Source organism: Carlito syrichta, unplaced genomic scaffold (assembly GCF_000164805.1).
Source record: "Carlito syrichta isolate Samal-C Ts95f unplaced genomic scaffold, Tarsius_syrichta-2.0.1 Scaffold316275, whole genome shotgun sequence".
NCBI classification, from domain to species: domain Eukaryota; kingdom Metazoa; phylum Chordata; class Mammalia; order Primates; family Tarsiidae; genus Carlito; species Carlito syrichta.
Window position 1 is genome coordinate 772,504 of NW_007260371.1, and position 19,101 is coordinate 791,604.

General features: G+C 41.2%; 1 protein-coding gene across 1 annotated transcript in view; it reads right to left on the reverse strand.

The window, feature by feature from the left end:
* Positions 1 to 19,101, reverse strand: part of TRAPPC9 (trafficking protein particle complex 9) — a 586,383-nt gene that overhangs the window by 542,005 nt on the left and 25,277 nt on the right. Inside the window, exons 3-4 of the mRNA XM_021706983.1 lie at positions 16,491 to 16,636; positions 11,147 to 11,275 (exon numbers count right to left, since the gene is read on the reverse strand). Of these exons, the coding sequence (XP_021562658.1) occupies positions 11,147 to 11,275; positions 16,491 to 16,636 (275 nt within the window). The remainder of the gene's footprint in view (positions 1 to 11,146; positions 11,276 to 16,490; positions 16,637 to 19,101) is intronic.

Genomic DNA, 19,101 nt, shown 5'->3' on the forward strand with positions numbered 1-19,101 from the left:
ATTTTTTGATTTATTGTAGAGATGAGGTCTCACCAAGTTGCCCAGGCAGGTCTCGAACCCGTGGGCTCAGGCAATCCACTCACCTCAGCCTCCCAAAGGCACGGGATTACAGGCTGAGCCACCGAGCCCAGCAGCAATCTGTCTTTAAATGCAGACTAAAAATCACTGCAAGAGTGTAGCCACCATTAAAATAAAAAACAGGTGCTTTCTTATTGAATACCACCTTCTATGCCAAGCGCAATGCTTGACAAACAACATGGGTATGTCTCAGAGAAGCCCCACAAAGTCGACAGAGATTACTAACCCTGCACTGCAGATGAGGAGATTGAAGCTCAGAGAGGCCAAAGGATGCCCCACCATCATATAACCATGACACCAAGTCCCATGACAATGAGTGGACACATCTGCACTGAGCAGATATTTAGCTGCACAGAATCTCAAGGAAGCGTGAATTTCCAGATAACCCTAAAAACGTTTTGTTCTGTGAAAAATCTGGCAAATATGTTACACTATCCCATGTATGGGAGATATGACTGAAACTTCTGATGCCTCAGAGTCATCACACTCATCAATCATTTGGTTATCAGTATTATCAAGCTCTAGTGGACTGATTTCACATTAACCAAACTCCAAAGAGACTGATGTGGGAAAACTGAAGGTTTAACTTGGTAATGTAATAGGAGACATAAAATTATCAGTCAGACCCAAAAATCAGGGTATAACAATCAGCACATTTTCTCTTCAGTGGCCAGATCACAGGCAGGAGGTAAGCAAAAGCCAAGTCTATACTTTTCTTACGAGTGAACATTATAGAGGATGCCCTCTTACACCAAACACTGGTTTCTAAGTCTTTTCCTGACAGTTTTCACCTCTATAGCAGGACCTTGATACATGAATAACAAAGTCCCTACTTGTAAAATGAAGAGACTAAGCCAGATGCCCAGATTTCCTCTTGTTCTAAGTAAGATTAGTTTCGTGAGCCTATGTCTTTTATTTATATTTAGTTTTGTTAAAGTTTTCAGATTAGCACTGAATATTACTCCCTTCCCTGAGTAGAATTCCATATTTGTATTTTGTTGAAACATAAATAAAGTTCATCTAGAAAACCCCTCTTGCTCAGAGGGTTTTCTAGATGAACTTCAATGGAATAAAGTTCTGTTGCAGTGATACACCTGCTGCCTAGACAAATGATGAATGCAAATCACAATGTACTCTCTGTGGATAGTGGTCAAGACACAACTGCCAATGCTTGCATAACTACCTTTCCTACCCTTTCTAGGCTGGCCAACCTCCTGACTGATTCACAGATGTACATACAGAACTATAGATTGGCTAATACCTCTAAACACCTGAAGCCAGCCCCAACTGCCGGGGTATAAATCCCGGCTCTGTCATTCACTAGTTCTATAGCCTTAGTCAAGTTAGTTAATCTCTGTCTCAGTTTCCACGTCTGTAAAATTGGGATTATAACCTCATCTACTTTACTGGGTCGTTGTGAAATTAAAGGATTAAATTGGCTTACTTTATTTTTTTTTTTTTTTTTTTTTTTTTTTTTTTTTGAGTTGGAGTCTCACTCTGTCACCCAGACTGGAGTGCAGTGGCCGCTTCCGGCCACCACAGCCTCGACCTGCTGGACTCCGGCGATCCTTCCACCTCAGCCTTCCAAGTAGCCGGAATTACAGGCATGTGCTACCACGCCCGGCTGATTTTTTGATTTATTGTAGAGATGAGGTCTCGCTGCCCAGGCGGGTCTCGAACCTGCGGGCTCAGGCAATCCACTCACCTCAGCCTCCCAAAGGCGCGGGACTACAGGCTGAGCCACCGAGTCCAGCTAAATTGGCTTACTTTACATGCTTAGTATAGTGTGTAGCACATTTTAAGTACTCAGTAAATATTACCTACTAGGGTGATTTTACATGTCTCTGCTCTAATCATCTTTCTGTATTTTCTTGCTAGTCTAAATCCCAAAGGATATCCTATTTCTCTTTTCACAAATTCTTGGAGAGCGCCCTTCTGATGGTCCGCATGACCTATTCAAACTATGGAGGACATGTTCTCACTCATAAGTGGAACCTGAACATTAATCACAATAGCACAAAGGAGGGATTAGCAGTTGCAGGACACTGCCAGGGAAGAAGAGGTGGGGGGTGGGGGGGGGAACGACACACAACAACAACACAGAAGGTACCTGGTCCTAAATCAGAGGCAGTAAGGACCAGCTGGAGGCTCAGACTTCACCTGCATGTAGATTACTTATGTATCTAAACCTGACTTGTACCCCACATCTCTATGATCAAATAAAGTAAAAAAATAAAATAAAACAAACTGTGGGAGAGGGATGCTTACTCCTCACTCCTCCAGTTCCCATACTACATACACGCTTTTCCCTAAACACTGCTGACCTCTTGTCCATCCCTATTCTTCTCCCACATAAATGCAGCAAATTATGAGATTAGTGAGTTTGGGAGACAAGCTGGACATAAACCCTTCCTTTTTTCACTGGGTGCTGGCCACCCTCAGGAAGCACACAGGATGCTCTGCCCCACCATGCCCTAAGTCTCACACGAAGGGATGTTGTGGCCCAGGACTATCTGGGACTGGGTCAGTCTTCCTAGACTGGGATACAATATGAAAATGCTCACTTTCCTCCAACCCTAAAGTTCAAGGAGAATGTGGTTTTATAGCTCTAGAGCACAGGAGGGACTGGGGGAAAAAAAGAAACAAAGAATATGCCTTTATCAGTAATGAAGGTGACATTTTTATTCTCTACCCGTATACTCTTGTCTCTCGGTTGGTAACTGGAGAAAATGGAAGTGTTATTATTGGGCTCCTCTAAGCCCCAATATATACTTACTTATTCACAAATAATTCTGTGTCAATGATAGGTTCAAGATAACTCCATAATAGCGATACGTCCAATAGTGCTGCTAAATTATAGGTATAGGAACTACTGACCCTCCTCAAATATTTCCCTCATTCCTTAATTGAGTCTTTCTTCATAAAAACATTTTTTCCTACTTTAATTCCTCAGTAATTTCCAAACACTATAAAATGACAGCTCCATACAAAATAATAGCTAATGGTTATGAGATGTTTCTGAGATAACCACTATCCTAAACACTTTGCATACACTGTCTCTAATTCCAACAATTCTACAAAGAAGAAATTAGCAGCCCTTTTTCGCAGATGAGGAAAAAACTCTACAATAAAGACTGACTCAATTAACATGGCTAAGTGGTCATATCTGCATTCAAACACCAGTCATCTGAACTAGGCTTTCTCCATGATACCAAGATATCACCCACTAATAAGCATACAAAAGAGGGTTCAGTACACAGGGAGTTCAACACTCTTTTGAGCTTTGGGTATACCAATGACAGTTTCTATCTCTTTTATGAAATCATGGCTGACTGGTTTCTAACACTGAAGAAAAGTCCAATTTCACCACTGTTCATACAGCATGTCTGAAATTTTCATATTGAGATGACAGAATAAAAATAAGATATAACTAGAATACTTTTTCCAGGTATCCAAAAATAATGGACATGGTGCTAGTCTGAAGCATTAAACAATAAAATCAAATTAAAGGAACCTTGTTTAAGTTTTATTTTACAAACAGGAAAATTAGAACCTTAAAAAAAGTGCAACAGTGCCACCTATGGCCAGAAAAGTCTTTCCAAGGTGCTGAAAAGATGGAATAAAACACGCTGCTGGTATAGTAAAAAATGATCAGGCCAGGCACAGTGGCTCAAACCTGTAATCCCAGCACTTTGGGAAGCCAAGGCGAGAGGATTGCCTGAGCTCAGGGATTTGAGACCTGCCTGGGCAACTTGATGAGACCTACAATAAATAAATCAAAAAGCCAGGTGTGGTAGCATGCACCTGTAGTTCCAGCTACTCGGAAGGATCTATACTAAACCCCATAGTTACAAAAGTCACACCTCCATTTTCAATCAGTAAATAGCCTACATGTCTTGCAAAATACTTCTCAAAGGGTTGACAACTATTAATCATACAATTTTGTTGAAATACAAAAATATTTCAATATTAAAACGGCATAATCTAGTCAATGAGTTCAATGATGTCCCTTTTATATATATAAAGGAAAAGTGAAGATGCCAAATAAATGTTTTTAATTTTTTAGCATATTAAAGATACAGAAAAAAATCAAAATTCTTCAATCACAAAAAAATAAGCTTATTCCCTGGAAATATCTCAATATCAATTTTTCTAAACTTTTTTTTCCCCACATGCCCACACTGGGCCCCAATTTTTATAATCTTAATGACTGTGGTCAACTTCTGAATGGAAAGTTCTTAGTAATTTAAAGGCTTTAGTGAATAATTACAAGTCAATATGGATTTTAATATACAAAAATGCATACTTGATAGAAAAGAGAAAAAAAAGCCAGCCATGGTGGCTCACGCCTGTAATCCCAGCACTTTGGGAAGCAGAAGTGAGAGGATTGCCTGAGCCCACGGGTTCGAGACCAGTTCAGGCAACTTGGTGAGACCTCATCTCTACAATAAATCAAGAAAAATTAGCCAGATGTGGTGGTGCATGCCTGAAGTTCCAGCTACTTGGAAATCTGAGGTGGATAATCAGAGCCCAGCAGGTCAAGGCTGCAGTGGCTGTGAGCGTGACACTGCCCTCCGGTCTGGGCGACAGAGTAAGACTCCTACTCAAAAAAAAAAAAAAAAAAAAAAAAATCAAAAATTAGCCAGGTGTGGAGGCGCATGCCTGTAGTTCCAGCTACTTGTAAGGCTGAAGCAGAAGGATCGCCTGAGCCCAGCAGGTCGAGGCTGCAGTGGCTGTGAGTGTGTCAATGCACTCCAGCCTGGGCAAAAGAGTGAGACCCAAACAAAATAAATAAATACATATATACTGTATAAATAATCTTTATATTGTTCAACAAAGTAATTTAAGTATTCCCTATTGTTGACAAAAAGATGCCAAATTGTAAAATACTCTAAGATGGCTTATTCTAGCCAATAGGAGTGACCTTAACCCCAGGAACACCCATTCTCATAGTTGAATGGTAGCTTGTTTATAACCATTTTAGGAAGGCAGAAGTTACAAAAACCATAAGTCAAAACATGTGAGATTTTCACTGTCTTGGTCCAGGAAGGAGAAATATTTCCAAGGGGGGTTTTGCAGGTTAAAAGTGGATTCAAAGATTTCTGATTGGTAATTTGTCATTTCTATCTACGGAATTTTAGAAATCAGTGTTGTTAAGATAAGAGGATGGAAAACTTCAGATCTGTTGATAAGTAGATGAAGTCCTACCTACAGACAGAATAGATACATGTCTTACAAGCTTCCCAGAGTCTGGGAGTCCCTAAGAGTCAGTTTTGCAGAGCCATAAAATACTCTGATTTCTTTCTTTCTTTGTTATGTGATGTTATGCCACAGTCAGGGTGGAAAACAAACTTTAGCATATAGGTAATAGGGTAATAAAATTCTGCCTGGTGAGTTCTTACCAGGTGTAACTCCCCAACCTGTTAGGAATTTGGATAAGAGGGAAAAAAGGTCAGATATGGTCCTCACTATCTTAATAAAATGACACTAATTTCATCAAAACTTCATTAAAAAAATTACTAAACTTTTATCACTTTAACTCATAATCATATATATTATATGCATATGTATATTGAATATGCATCAGAAATAAACCACCATCTTCATTATTCAAAATTGATTAATTGGTTCGATGCTTCTAACCAATTGATGTCATTGTGACAGCTATTTCTTTTTTTCTTTTTAAGAGACTGGCTCTCACTATGCTGCCCAGGCTGGCCTTGAAGTTCAGGGCTCCAGTGATCCTGCTTGCTCAGTCTCCCGAATAGCTTGGACTACAGGTGTGCATCACTGAGTGATCCTGCTTGCTCAGTCTCCCGAATAGCTTGGACTACAGGTGTGCATCACTGTGCCCAGCTTTGATCCACCACTAATTTTTATTGAGCACCTCCTAGGTGCTTTATATACATGGTATCTAACTCTCATAACCATACAAAGTAAATCACATTTTACTAATTTTAAATATGAGGAAATATATTTCAGCCACAAAAAACAAGGTTAAGACCCAAGTCCCACAGAACTTATATATTCATCATCAGAAAAGAAAAGAGTAAGACTTTTTCTCTCAAAGTTCACTAAAATTCACTCTTAATCTTTTCTTCCGCTCTAAAGACTACACTGAAGTTGAACACAGTGGTGCGCCTGTAGTCCCAGCCACTCAGAGAAGGCTGAGGCAGGAAGACTGCTGGATCCCAGGAGCTCAAGTCCAGTCTGAGCAACATAGCACACGAGGGTGGACCCAAAGAAAACTGAAATTTTTTGGTGGGCAGCCCCCTTGAAGTACGGGTTTCCCTGCTAGGTAAGTATTCCAGGAACCCATCAGCATCAGTGCACCAGCTAGCATCGTTGTAAGAGGCTGCACTTGGCTTCAGTGAATTTTTAGGGGGGATTCTTTCAACGCATTTATTTGTCCATTTCACGATAGGTGATTTACAAGTGCACCTGCCCACACCTTGTTGACTGTTCAGCAGTTTGGTACCAAAAATAACATGACTCTCATGCCCCACACTCTCTATTCACTCAATCTCACCCTGAGTGACTTTTTTTATTTCTCTGAATGAAGAAAGTCCTCAAAGGGAAACATTTTGCCAATGTAGAAGAGGAGAAACAATAAAACGGCAGAATCACTAAAAGGCACCAAAACTGATGAGTTCAAAAACTGTTCTGAGCAGAGGAAAAAGTGTCTCAACAGGTATATTGCATCAAATGACGAGTGTCTTGAAGGTGACTGAAGTTTAAACATGTAAGAATAAATACACAATTTTTGATAAATAAATTCCAGTTTTTTCCATCCCCCTTGTAGGCTCCCATTTCAAAAAAAAAAAAACAACACAAAACTATCTAAAACCAATTTGGTTAACTTTTTCCCTTAACAAACATCACTAGAGAAAAGCAAGAAGTCATTAACAATGATTGGATTTTTGTTTGTTTGGGGGGGGGGTTGTTTGTTTTGTTTTGTTTTTGAGTAGGAGTCTCACTCTGTCACCCAGGCTAGAGGGCAGTGGCACGCTCACAGGAGATTCTTCCACTTCAGACTTCCAAGCAGCTGGAACGACAGGCATACACCACCACGCCCAGTTAATTTTTCTTGATTTATTGTAGAGATGAAATCACGCCCAGTTACCCAAGCTAGTCTTGAACCCATGGGCTCAGGCAATCCTCTCACCTCAGCCTCCCAAAGTGCTGGGATTATAGGCATGAGCCACCATGCCCAGCCTGTTTTTTGTATTTGGTTGTTTTGTTTTGTTTTGTTTTGTTTTTGAGTTGGAGTCTCACTCTGTCACCCAGGCTGGAGTGCAGCGGCATGCTCATAGCCACCACAGCCTTGACCTGCTGTGCTCAGGTGATCCTTTTGCCTCAGCTTTCCAAGTAGCTGCAGCTACAGGTGCGCACCACCATGCCCAGCTAATTTTTTGATTTATTGTAGAGACGAGGTCTCGCCAAATTGCCCAGGCTGGTCGTGAACCACTGGACTCAGGCAATACTCTTGCCTTTGCCTCCCAAAGTGCTGGGATTACAGACGTGAGCCTCCGTACCTAGCCATGGTTGGATGTTTAAAGTCGCTTCTTTTTTGCATTGTAGTCATTTTTAATAGGTTGTTTTAAGTTGTTATAGAGTTAAGAAAATAAAAATATTACCTTTTTAGATAAGAATAAAACATTTGTGGCCAGGCTCGGTGGCTCAGCTTGTAATTCCAGCACTTTGGGAGGCCGAGGCAAGTGGAATGCCTGAGCCTACAGGTTTGAGACCAGCCAGGACAACTTGGTGAGATCCCATCTCTACAATGTATCAAAAATTAGCCAGGTGTGGTAGCACATGCCTGTAGTTCCAAGTACTTGGAAGACTGAGGCAGAAGGATAGCCTGAGCCCAGCAGGCCAATGCTGGGGTGGCTGTGAGCGTGCTACTGCACTCCAGCCTAGATGACGGGGTAACATTTACAAAGCAACAATAAGCATTTTCCATTGGGTTGAATGCAGAATGTCCCATTAATTTTTAAATAAACTAAGTTTTAACCATTATTACAGACTTACAGGTTCATGTACAAGTCTCCAAAATAAAGATTTAATGGCACCAACCTTTGTATACTGTGAAAGTAAAGTTTAAAAAAAATTAAAACAAAAAGAAAGCAAAAAGAGGTATGGACTACAGAATTGCTTTTTAATACTTTTTAAGAGGGGAAAAAAATTCCCCTTTCTCAAAGGAAACTGCTTTAAAATGATGTAATCTGGATCTAAGATGTCTAAAATCTTTTAATAGTATTCCTGAATTCATATTAGTATTCGACAATCTATAATAATAACACTAGATGCTAGGAGTGGTCTAGGTCCTTTTTACATGTATCTTATTCAATCTTTACAACAACCCTATGAGATAGGGACTATTACTATCTTATACATTTTACAGATAAGAAAAGTGAGGCACAAAGAGATTAATTAAACAACTTGCTGTTAGTCACACTAATATTAAACGACATCTTTATTTCTTCTGTTTTGCTGAGAAAAAGGGACCTGAGACACTCACTCCATGAAACACAAGGGAGGGGGTTAAATAATCAGTTTGTCTGATCTTCATCCCAGACAGCAGATGCCATAAATCCCTGATGTGAGATGAGGCTGCTACTACCAAAGGAAATATGCTGAGATTAATATCCAAGATAAGACAACCTATCTGTTCACAAGATCATACTTGTTAACAGATCTGGATGCTGTATTGTTTCAAAGGTAGTCACATCATTATTAAGCTTCTAAACGGAAAAGTCATTGCCCCTTCTCCTGTCATCTGGGTGTCACTGGGTATTCTTCCACACAGACTGTCTTCAACAGTTTAAAGTTTCCAAGTTTTTATACTATGCAAATCTAAATAAAGACATTTCTGTACTGTAGACAGAGCAGTGTTTCAACTCCCTTTTTGTTTGTTTGTTGTTTTTTATTATTATCTTTATTTTAAAGATGTGGGGTACAATTCAGGGTTAGGTACATAAGTGGTCATAATACAGGTAAACTTTGGGTACCCTTATTGATGTTATATGCCTCTGCCCACCCACCCCCCCTCCGGCCCCGCCACCCCACCCCCTGCCGGCAGCATCCCACTACTGCCAATCGCTTTTTTGTAGTATTATGACAAATGTTCAGGGCCTGCTTATGAGTGAGTATATGTAGTTCTCAGATCTTTGTTCTGTGATAAGTCACTGAATATTTTAGACTCTAAATCTATCCAAGTTGCTGCAAAGTCCATAATTTGGCTTTTCTTTGTGGCTTTGTGCATAATATTCCACCATGTATATGTACCACATTTTCTTTATCCAGTTCATTTTCGATGGGCAGCATGCTTGGTTCCATGTTTTTGCTATTGTGAATAATGCTGCAATAAACATGCGTATGCAAGACAAGGCTGCCCACTCTCATCCCTCCTGTTTCAACGTCTTTAAATTTTCTTTGCCAACATTTAGGAAAAGGAAAAAAATGAAACATTATCCTAAAAAGTCTCTAGTCTCACTAATCACATTGGTGGAACAGTCTCATCACATTTACAACTCTTCAAACCACTGTTTATAAAAAATTAAAAAATAAAAACACCTCTCCCAGAGAGCACAGAAGACTTTCTTTAAAGAGAATATTAAAACTGCTTTCACCTTTCAGAGTGTGTTGGAGATTTTGGCACTTGGTGGCTGACTAGAGAAAACAGTGAAACTTAAAAGCACTGTTATCTCATATCAGAGATAGCAAGTATAACCACAAGGAATACAAGTAAATATAGGTGGTGAACACCAGCAGAGCTCATCCCAGTCAGACCAAAGCACAGGTAAAAGGAGCAAGGACATGCCCATTTTACACTCTGAGATTTTCAATAACACCTCCCAACCTCTTCACTTTCCTCTAAGATAACTGAGATACCACCAATAGGAATGTTCTGTTGAAAAATGATAAAACATCAAGAATTACTATAGTGCATTTAAGCAGATCTACAGAGTGCACCTGGATTCAGACTATGTGGCTACAACAACCAGTTCAGAAAGGTAGTCTCTACATTCTTTGCCAATGATGGGAGAATTCAGGTAAAAAAGAAATTCAAGGCATTTTCCTATCCAATACACATTGGCTACGTTTAGTTCTCTTTGGGAAGAAAAAAAATATCTAAAAATCTCATGGGACAAAAAATTCCTAGCAGCTTTTTGTATGACCTTGAGCTCTACAGTCTTTGTTACTAGCTTTGTGACCTATGCAACATGATGACTATATCCTGAACCATTAAAGGCAAGTTCATTCATTAAGGGTCATAAGGAGCCGGACTCAGTGGCTCAGCCTGTAATCCCGCGCCTTTGGGAGGCTGAGGTGAGTGGATTGCCTGAGCCCATGGGTTCAAGACCCACCTGGGCAACTTGGTGAGACCTCATCTCTACAATAAATCAAAAAAATCAGCCGGGCGGGTAGCGCACGCCTGTAGTTCCAGCTACTTGGAAGGCTGCGGCAGAAGGATCGTCGGAGCCCAGCAGGTCAAGGCTGCAGTGGCCAGGAGTGGCCACTGCACTCCAGTCTGGGCGACAGTGAGACTCCAACTCAAAAAAAAAAAGGGTCAAAAAGTTCAAGTTCCTTCAGCATTTGTGGGTCTGCTCCTGCCAAGAAGTTTTTTCACTCCTCATTTATGCTAACAAACATAAGCAAATTAAATTTAACTCATTAAGAGAAATTCATCAACCATTAAAATAAGAAAAAGATTCCCAGGCCCCGAGTTAGCTGTTGAAAATTGACTTCTGGGGCTAGCCTCACCTAATACTTAGAAATTATGAAAAAGACCCAGGCACAGAAACTCAAGTCCATTCTACCATGAAATTGTATGCAAGTATTCTAGAAATCAACCAATCATTATAGCCCATTAATGGTATTCAATAAGATTAATAAATATTTAATAAAATCAGAAGAAACATCTCGTGCAAGATTTCTGACTCAACTGATTATATAATTTATTTAAACATTAGTCAGAGCTAACTCAGAAAAAAAATAATAAATTACTCCTGATTTCTTTTAAGACTGCAAATAAACAAAAGCTGGGAAAGAGAGGAGAGCTCACCTGGCCGGTGTCTGTTGGCTGCTTCGGCAGGAAGTGAGCTGCCCTGGAACCGCCGAGCCCCACTCTTACCACCTGTTCCACCTGGATAGTGATAGATGACGGAAGCTGAACACAGCCCCTCAAGGGCGGCTGGGCATTAAAAAAAAAAGATTAATTAGTAAAGTTAGTGGCCCATCATTAGTTCAAATTACAGTGGCTAAGAATGATTTAAACTGTTGGATTATTTGGAAATGCAAATTTTTCCTCAAAACAAAGATCAAACCTAAAGTTCACTAGTTTTATTTGCAAATAGGAACTTACCACCTATCTTTCCCATGTCCATGTCAAGGCTGGCAACACAGAACACTCTCATCATGCTCAAGGCTTCACTGCAGGGCTGAGTGTACATGTTCAACAGGCTAGGCTCCTCATTCATTCATTCATTCAAATAACCAGCAATTTTTTTTTTTTAATTGGAGTCTCACTCTGTCACCCAGGCTAGAGTACAATGGCATGCTCATGGCCACCACACCCTTGACCTGCTAGGCTCAGGTGATCCTTCCACTTCAGCCTTCCAAGTAGCTGGAACCACAGGCATGGACCATCATGCCCAGCTAATTTTTTTATTTATTGTAGAAACAAGGTCTCGCCAAGCTGCCCAGGCTGGTCTCAAACCCCTTTACTCATACAATCCTCTCACCTCTGCCTCCCAAAGTTCTGGGATTACAGGCCTGAGTCACTATGCTCAGCCGACCAGCATTTTTTTTTTTTTTTTGAGTTGGAGTCTCACTCTGTCACTAGGCTGGAGTGCAGTGGCACACTCACAGCCACCCCATCATTGACCTGCCAGGCTCTGGCGATCTTTCCACCTCAGCCTTCCAAGTAGCAGACTGAATGTAGAAGCAAATAGACAAAATAAAAAGCAGCTGACTTGTGTTAAATCAGAAGTTAAAGAAATCTGTAAAAATGTAAAACAATGCCATTCTTCCAGTATTTTATTTTTGTTATAGAAAACAGTTGTCTTCCGTAAAAATGTTAACACATGGCCGGGCTCGGTGGCTCAGCCTGTAATCCCAGTGCTTTGGGAGGCTGAGGTGAGTGGATTGCCTGAGCCCGTGGGTTCAAGACCTGCCCGGGTCACTTGGTCAGACCTCATCTCTACAATAAATCAAAAATTAGCTGGGTGTGGTAGCATGCACCTGTAGTTCTGGCTACTTAAAGGTTGAGGCGGAAGGATCACCAGCGCCCAGCAGGTCGAGGTTGTGGTGGCCAGGAGCATGCCCCTGCACTCCAGTCTGGGCGATGGAGTGAGACTTCAACTCAAAAAAAAAAATTGTTAACATATGACAGGCTTATTGTCTTTTTTTATTTTTTTTATTTTTTGGAGTAAAAGTCTTACTCTGTTGCCCAGACTGGAGTGCAATGGCATGCTCACGGTTACTGCAGCCTCAACCTGCTGGGCTCAGGTGATACTTCTGCTTCAGCCTTTCAAGTAGCTGGAACCACAGGCATTCGCCACCATGCCCAGCTAATTTTTTATTTATTGTAGAGACAAGGTGTCACCAAGTTGTCCGGGTTGGTCTCAAACCCGTGAGCTCAGGCAGTCCACTCACCTTGGCCTCCCAAAGTGCTCAGATTACAGGCCCACTGAGTCCAGCCCGACCAGCTTTTTTATATATATTTTCTGGCAGACTCTGTGGCAGGTTCTGTAGCTAGAGATGTGTAGCAGGAAATGCCACGGATTAAAAAGATATAAAAGTAATACCACTAAAGCAGGGCCAGAATGCCTTTCCATACCACACACCCCAAATGCACTGTTCCTTGTGGGGCTGTAGATCTGTCCCATCCTAAAGAGCAGCCATACCTTCTTGCTGCACATCTGGTTCCTCTCTCATCAGCAGTTACAGTCTAATACTCTCAACCTCTGCCACACGCCTTATAAGTTGTACTGCAGTATTCATCTTTATCATCTTTATTCTTTAATTCAGCAGTTCTTAAACTTTTGGTCTCAAAACTCCTTGACTCTCTTACAAATTACTAAGAACCACACAGAGCTTTTTTTTTTTTAATGTGGGTTATACCTATAGATATTTACCATGTTGGAAAATAAAACTGAGAGAAGACTCTAAATATTTATGTATTAATTCCTTTTAAAATATTATAATGGACGGGTATGAAGGCTCACACCTGTAATCCCAGCACTTAGGGAGGCAGAGGCAAGGGGAGTGCCTGAATTCAGGGGTTCAAGACCAGCCTGGGTAACTTGGCAAGACTGCATCTCTACAATAAATCAAAAAATTAGCCAGGTGTGGTGGCGAACACCTGTGGTTCCAACTACTTGAAAGGCTGAGGCAGAAGGATCACCTGAGCCCAGCAGGCCGAGGCTGCAGTAACTGTGAACGTGCCACTGCACTCCAGCCTGGGCAACTTGGTGACAGCATGGGCAACTTGGTGACAGCCTGGGCAACAGAGTAAGAATTTTACTCAAAAAAAAAAAAAAAATGACAATAAGCCTATCATGTGTTAATATTTTTACAGAAGACAACTGTTTTCCATAACAAAAATAAAATACTGGAAGAATGGCTTTGTTTTACATTTTTACAAATTTCTTTAACCTCTGATTTAACACAAGTCAGCTGCTTTTTACTTTGTCTATTTGCTTCTGCATTCAGTCTGCTGCCACATCAAGCATCATGCAGTCTCTGGACAACTCCACTGTCTACCTCTGAGAGACTGAAGTGGAAGAGGCCAGCAGCACACAGCAGTGTTCCTCTCTGTGCATACTGTAGGAGCCCTTCTGAATCAGTCCAGCACTGTCTGAGGGAGGCACATGAGCAGTACTAGTCTTTCTGGCTAAGAGTCTACTGCACAGGCCCTAGTCTTACAGCACACTGAGAGTAGATATATTCTACCAGTCAATACAAAGTACTTACAAAGACAGTCCTTTCAAGAAAATCAAGTAAAACTCAACATTCTGTCTTTCTCATCCTTCTTAATGTTTTATCTGTTTCTCTTTGCTTTTCCATCTATTTTCCTAGTTCTCACTCTTTCTTTCCCCACATTTTTCTATCCTCTTCAAAAAGGCAAATTATAAAATTTAAGTCTATTTTAAGTATTTATTATATTTGATGTATTCTATAGCACTCTGTTAAACTTCTATTACAAGGCCAGGCTCAGTGGCTCAGCCTGTAATCTCGTGCTTTGGGAGGCTGAGGTGAGTGAATTGCCTGAGCCCGCGGGTTCGAGACCCACCTGGGCAGCTTGGCGAGACTTCATCTTTACAAAAAATCAAAAAATTAGCCAGGCGTGGTAGCATGCACCTGTAGTTCCAGCTACTTGGAAGGCTGAGGCAGAAGGATCGCTGGAGCCCAGCAGGTCGAGGCTGTGGTGGCCGGGAGTGGCCACTGCACTCCAGTCTGGGGGACTGAGTGAGACTCCAACTCAAAAAAAAAAAAAAAACTTCTATTACAGAATTTACTTCATTCTGACTTGTGTTATCTTTTTTTTCTAATAATTTTTTTTTTTTTTAAGTCAGGGCCTCACTCTGTCACCCAGGCAGGAGTCTAGTGGCATAATCACGGCTCACTGCAGCCTCAACCTGGGGCTCAGGTGATCCTCCTATCTCAGCCTACTGAGTAGCTAGACTACAGGCATAAACCACCATGCACAGTAATTTTTTTTTTTTTTTTGTAGAGATGAGATTTCACTATGTTGTCCAGGCTAAAATTGAACTCCTAGTCTCAAGCAATCCTCCCACCTCAGCCTCCCAAAGGGCTGGGATTACAGGCGTGATACACTGCACCCGGCCCTTATATTATCATAACATCTAAGTATATGTGTACAACAAGCCAGCCACCTCATTCATTCATTCACATGACCAGCATTTTTTTTCATACAACATTAGTTATTTATTATTGTCTAGCAGGCTCTGTGCCAGGTTTTAGAGCTACAGAAATGTGTAGCAGGACATGCCCCGGATTAAAAATATGTAAAAGTAATACCACCAAAGCATACATAACTGGCTGACAGGCCCCCCTCACTAGGCTGTCAACTTCAAAAAAAGAACCATATTTTAGACCTTATACAACATTCATTCAACAAGTATTTAAATATCTGCAGCATGATAGGCACACCCAGATGAGAAAAATGCAGTTCATGTCTCCCAGTCCCACCCTCAAGAGACACAATTGTTGAAGAAAAAAAACACATAAACACACAATTCCAACACAAAGGGTCAGCTCTGAAGCAGAGAGTTCTAACTCTGCCTGGCTGCCTAAAGGGATCAGAAAAGGGGCTGTTCTTTGAAAGTAGGTTTTCTTCTTGTTTTTCTTTTAGTTTTTAAAATTGACATATAATTCACATACCATACAATTCCACCACTTTAAGTGTATAATTCAGCAGTTTTTAATGTCTTCACAGTTGTGCAACCATCAACACTATCTGATTCCGGAATGCTTTCATCACCCCAAAAAGAAACTTTATGTCCATGAACAGTCACTTCCACTCCCCTTCTTCCCAGCCCCTGGCTACCAGCAAATCCGCTTTCTACTTCTACAGATTTGCCTATCCTGCACACGTCATATAAACAGAATCATACAACAGGTGGCCTTTTGTGTCTGGCTTCTTTCACTTAGTTGTCAAGCTTCATCCATGCTGCAATGGTATCAGTATTTCATTCATTTTTAAGGCTGAATAATATTTCCCTGTATGTATATACCACATTTTGTTTTGTTTTGTTTTGTTTTGAGTTGGGGGTCTCACTTTGTCGCCCAGACTGGAGGGCAGTGGCCACTCCCGGTCACCGCAGCCTCGACCTGCTGGGCTCCGGCAATCCTTCCACCTCAGCCTTCCAAGTAGCTGGTACTACAGGCACGCGCTACCACACCCAGCTAATTTTTGATTTATTGTAGAGATGAGGTCTCGCCAAGTTGCCCAGGCAGGTCTCAAACCTGCGGGCTCAGGCAAGCCACTCACCTCAGCCTCCCAAAGGCGCGGGATTACAGGCTGAGCCACCGAGCCCAGCTACATTTTGTTTTTCCATTCAACATTTGATTTATGAAAGAAGTTTTGAAGAATGAGTATGAGCGGTGAAGACCCTGGGGAATGGCATTATAGCAGAGGGCAAGATGTGCTAAGAACATAGGAGGAAGGAAGAACAGAGGCCTGCTGTGCAGGGTGGGCAAGGAAGTGATGTGCAGATGGCAGGGCAGTCACTCCAGACAACTCCTCATGGTGACCAGCACAGTTTGGCTGATTTTCCTCCCTCATCCTTTCTTGTTAGCGATTTTTTTTATTCTGTTTCCTCACATTTCAAATAACAGTTGATACAATTATATATTAGATCATCTTCCTCAGATACTCTCACCTCCAAGCCACAGAAAGTCATTCACTGAGCGAAGAAGTTCCACCGACATGTGGTAATGCACCAGAGAGTCCTGCAGCATCCCTGCCTGAAGGCAGAGATCCCCCACATGTTTCCGCATGCGTCCTTGGCACCGCTTCTTGTAGTGTCTAAGAGATAAGTGAAGATGTGTCATTATTCCTACACGACTCCCACCCAGAAAGCACACTGACAAAGCACTACTCAATTCTCTCTCTACTTAAAAACGCTAAGAAGACAACTATTGGCTCTATAATTGAAAGCCAGCCACAATCATTGCCAGTTATTTGAGCTGGAGTGGTCCTTATTTCAAAAATTTACTGCCAAGTGGTTTTTAAAGGCAATAGATATATAAGACTTCTATCAAGTATTATACTTGGACAACATTAGAATAGGATTTTTCTTTTCAGATTTTCCAATTGCAGTATTAGCATAAGAAAGTTTATGTTTCAGCTTTTAAAAAAATCAATTACCTTCCACTTTTTTAACTTCAAATCTATTATTATTTTATAAAGAGAGATATGCGGCATATTCACCAGCCATTTGGCTTTAGCAAACAAGACCTTTATCTTCACTATTTCAGAGCAAGCTTTACTAATGCTTTCAGAGGGCAAGGCCTGGGGTGCGCACAAGCAGCTCTTTAAATATTGGCAAGGATATGCTATTAAATAATTCAAAGGCTTCTAAATCCATGTCAATTCAGAAACCAAAGCAACTATACCAAAATCTTCCTTTATCATTTTTAAATATTTCTAATCTTTTGAATATTAAATTTAAGAGAACTGATTTTTCTAAAAGGAAAACAGCAGCTGTATTAAATTTTTCCCTCACCAAGAAAGCAATCTTATCAAGAATAAAATCCCTATGGAAATCTTTATGGAAGTGTGGAAGTGTAAAGTTTCTAACTACATGAATGCTATTGACAGAGCTCAACATTAATTTAAATCCTATCAGGTCTAACTCTAACAAGTTCAACAAACTCTTTCCTACACTGGAATTTAACTTTTCTGTTCCAAATATTGTTTGAATTAAGGTCATGATGCAAAGCAGAGTTAAAGAAAAGAAACACTACCCTTCATTTGCCTTCTCCCTAGCCACAAGGTGGTATTAGGATGGACCCTGCTAATGAATTCTCCCCATAAAAAAATACTACATCTATACCGCTCCTCCCATCCCAGACAGAGGTCACCTCAACAGCCTCTATCTGGTCTCTGACTCCCCGCTCTGTACCCCTACTTCATTGCTTCTGCACACACAGCCAGAGTGGCCTTCCCAAAGCACAAATAAGACTGTATCCCTCAATTTCAAATCCTTCAAAAGATGCCCAATTCAGGGAGACATGTTCACAGGAGTCTGCATCAGCTTGCACCTTCCCCAGCTCTGCCACCTTCCTGCCACCTCGCCCTTGAACTCCACATGCCTCACTGTAGTACCAGAGCCCCAATCTCAGGCTCTATCTGCCTGCAACTTTCCACTCTCCTTCAGGCTCATTTTGACCACCAGTTTCTCAAGGAAGTGTTCCCTACCTCCAACCTCTATGCTTTGAGTTAGGTATTCTTGCTGTGTTCCTAGAACATTCTATACTGAATCAATGTCTGACATGTATAAACTTCAAAAAGGCAAGTATGCTTTCTTACTATTGTAGGCCCACTCTTCTACCCTGGACACTCACAGATGCGTTTGTTATGAATTAACAAATGAACAGATGGGTCTCAGAGGGACAGAGAGGCTGCTTTCCTCCATCCTAATCCCTTCTTTTGGCTGAACTGTCAGCAGAGGCAAAGCAAGAAACACATTCCCAAAATGTCACTCCTTGCTGAAACTCCTCACTGTCTCTCTCTGCAGTCAGTTTTAATAAAAACTGAGCGCCTCCAAAGCCCTCCACAACCAGGCTCTCTCCAGTGTTCTCCCTAGCTGGGCTACTGCTTTCACCCTGAACTCCAGGACATGGAACACTTAGAGCTTTTCAGCACCAAGTACTTTCCCCAAACCCTTGCCTCACAGCCTCCAGGACTCTACCCAGGCTGCTCCTCCCACCAGAGCCACCCACCTTGCCTGTTCACCTCTGCTTTCAGAACTCAACGCAGAGTCCTCTTCTCCCAAGAAGTCTTCCCTGATAATGTCCTTTAGCTCTTGGCTGGGCTTCCTTCCACAATAGGACTGCTTAGTTACTGAGTATTTATCTATCTCCTCCATTAAGACCATAACCTCACTGAGGGAATTCGGAAAGATGATATAGAGATGAGAAGAGAGAAAGAAGGGGCAAAAATCAAAATCATAGCCCGGCCCCAAATTCAACGATTCTTTCATATGTGCCATATGCCACTGAAATTGTTATGGAGAAAAAGTTCAATTAAACTACTGTAAAAGTCTCTTACTCTAATATCAACATAATGTACTAAATAAGGGTTATTTTATCTTCATCTGATATAAGAGGAGAGAATAACATAAACTGCATGGAATTTCAGGGAATACACTCCCTGTCATCCTGAGTAACAGAAGATTATTACTACATCTAGCTCATAAAAATGCAGTCCAGTGACTCTAACTTTCAAAGGCAGACAATGTTTTGCTCACTTTCTTGGTATGTCAGTCT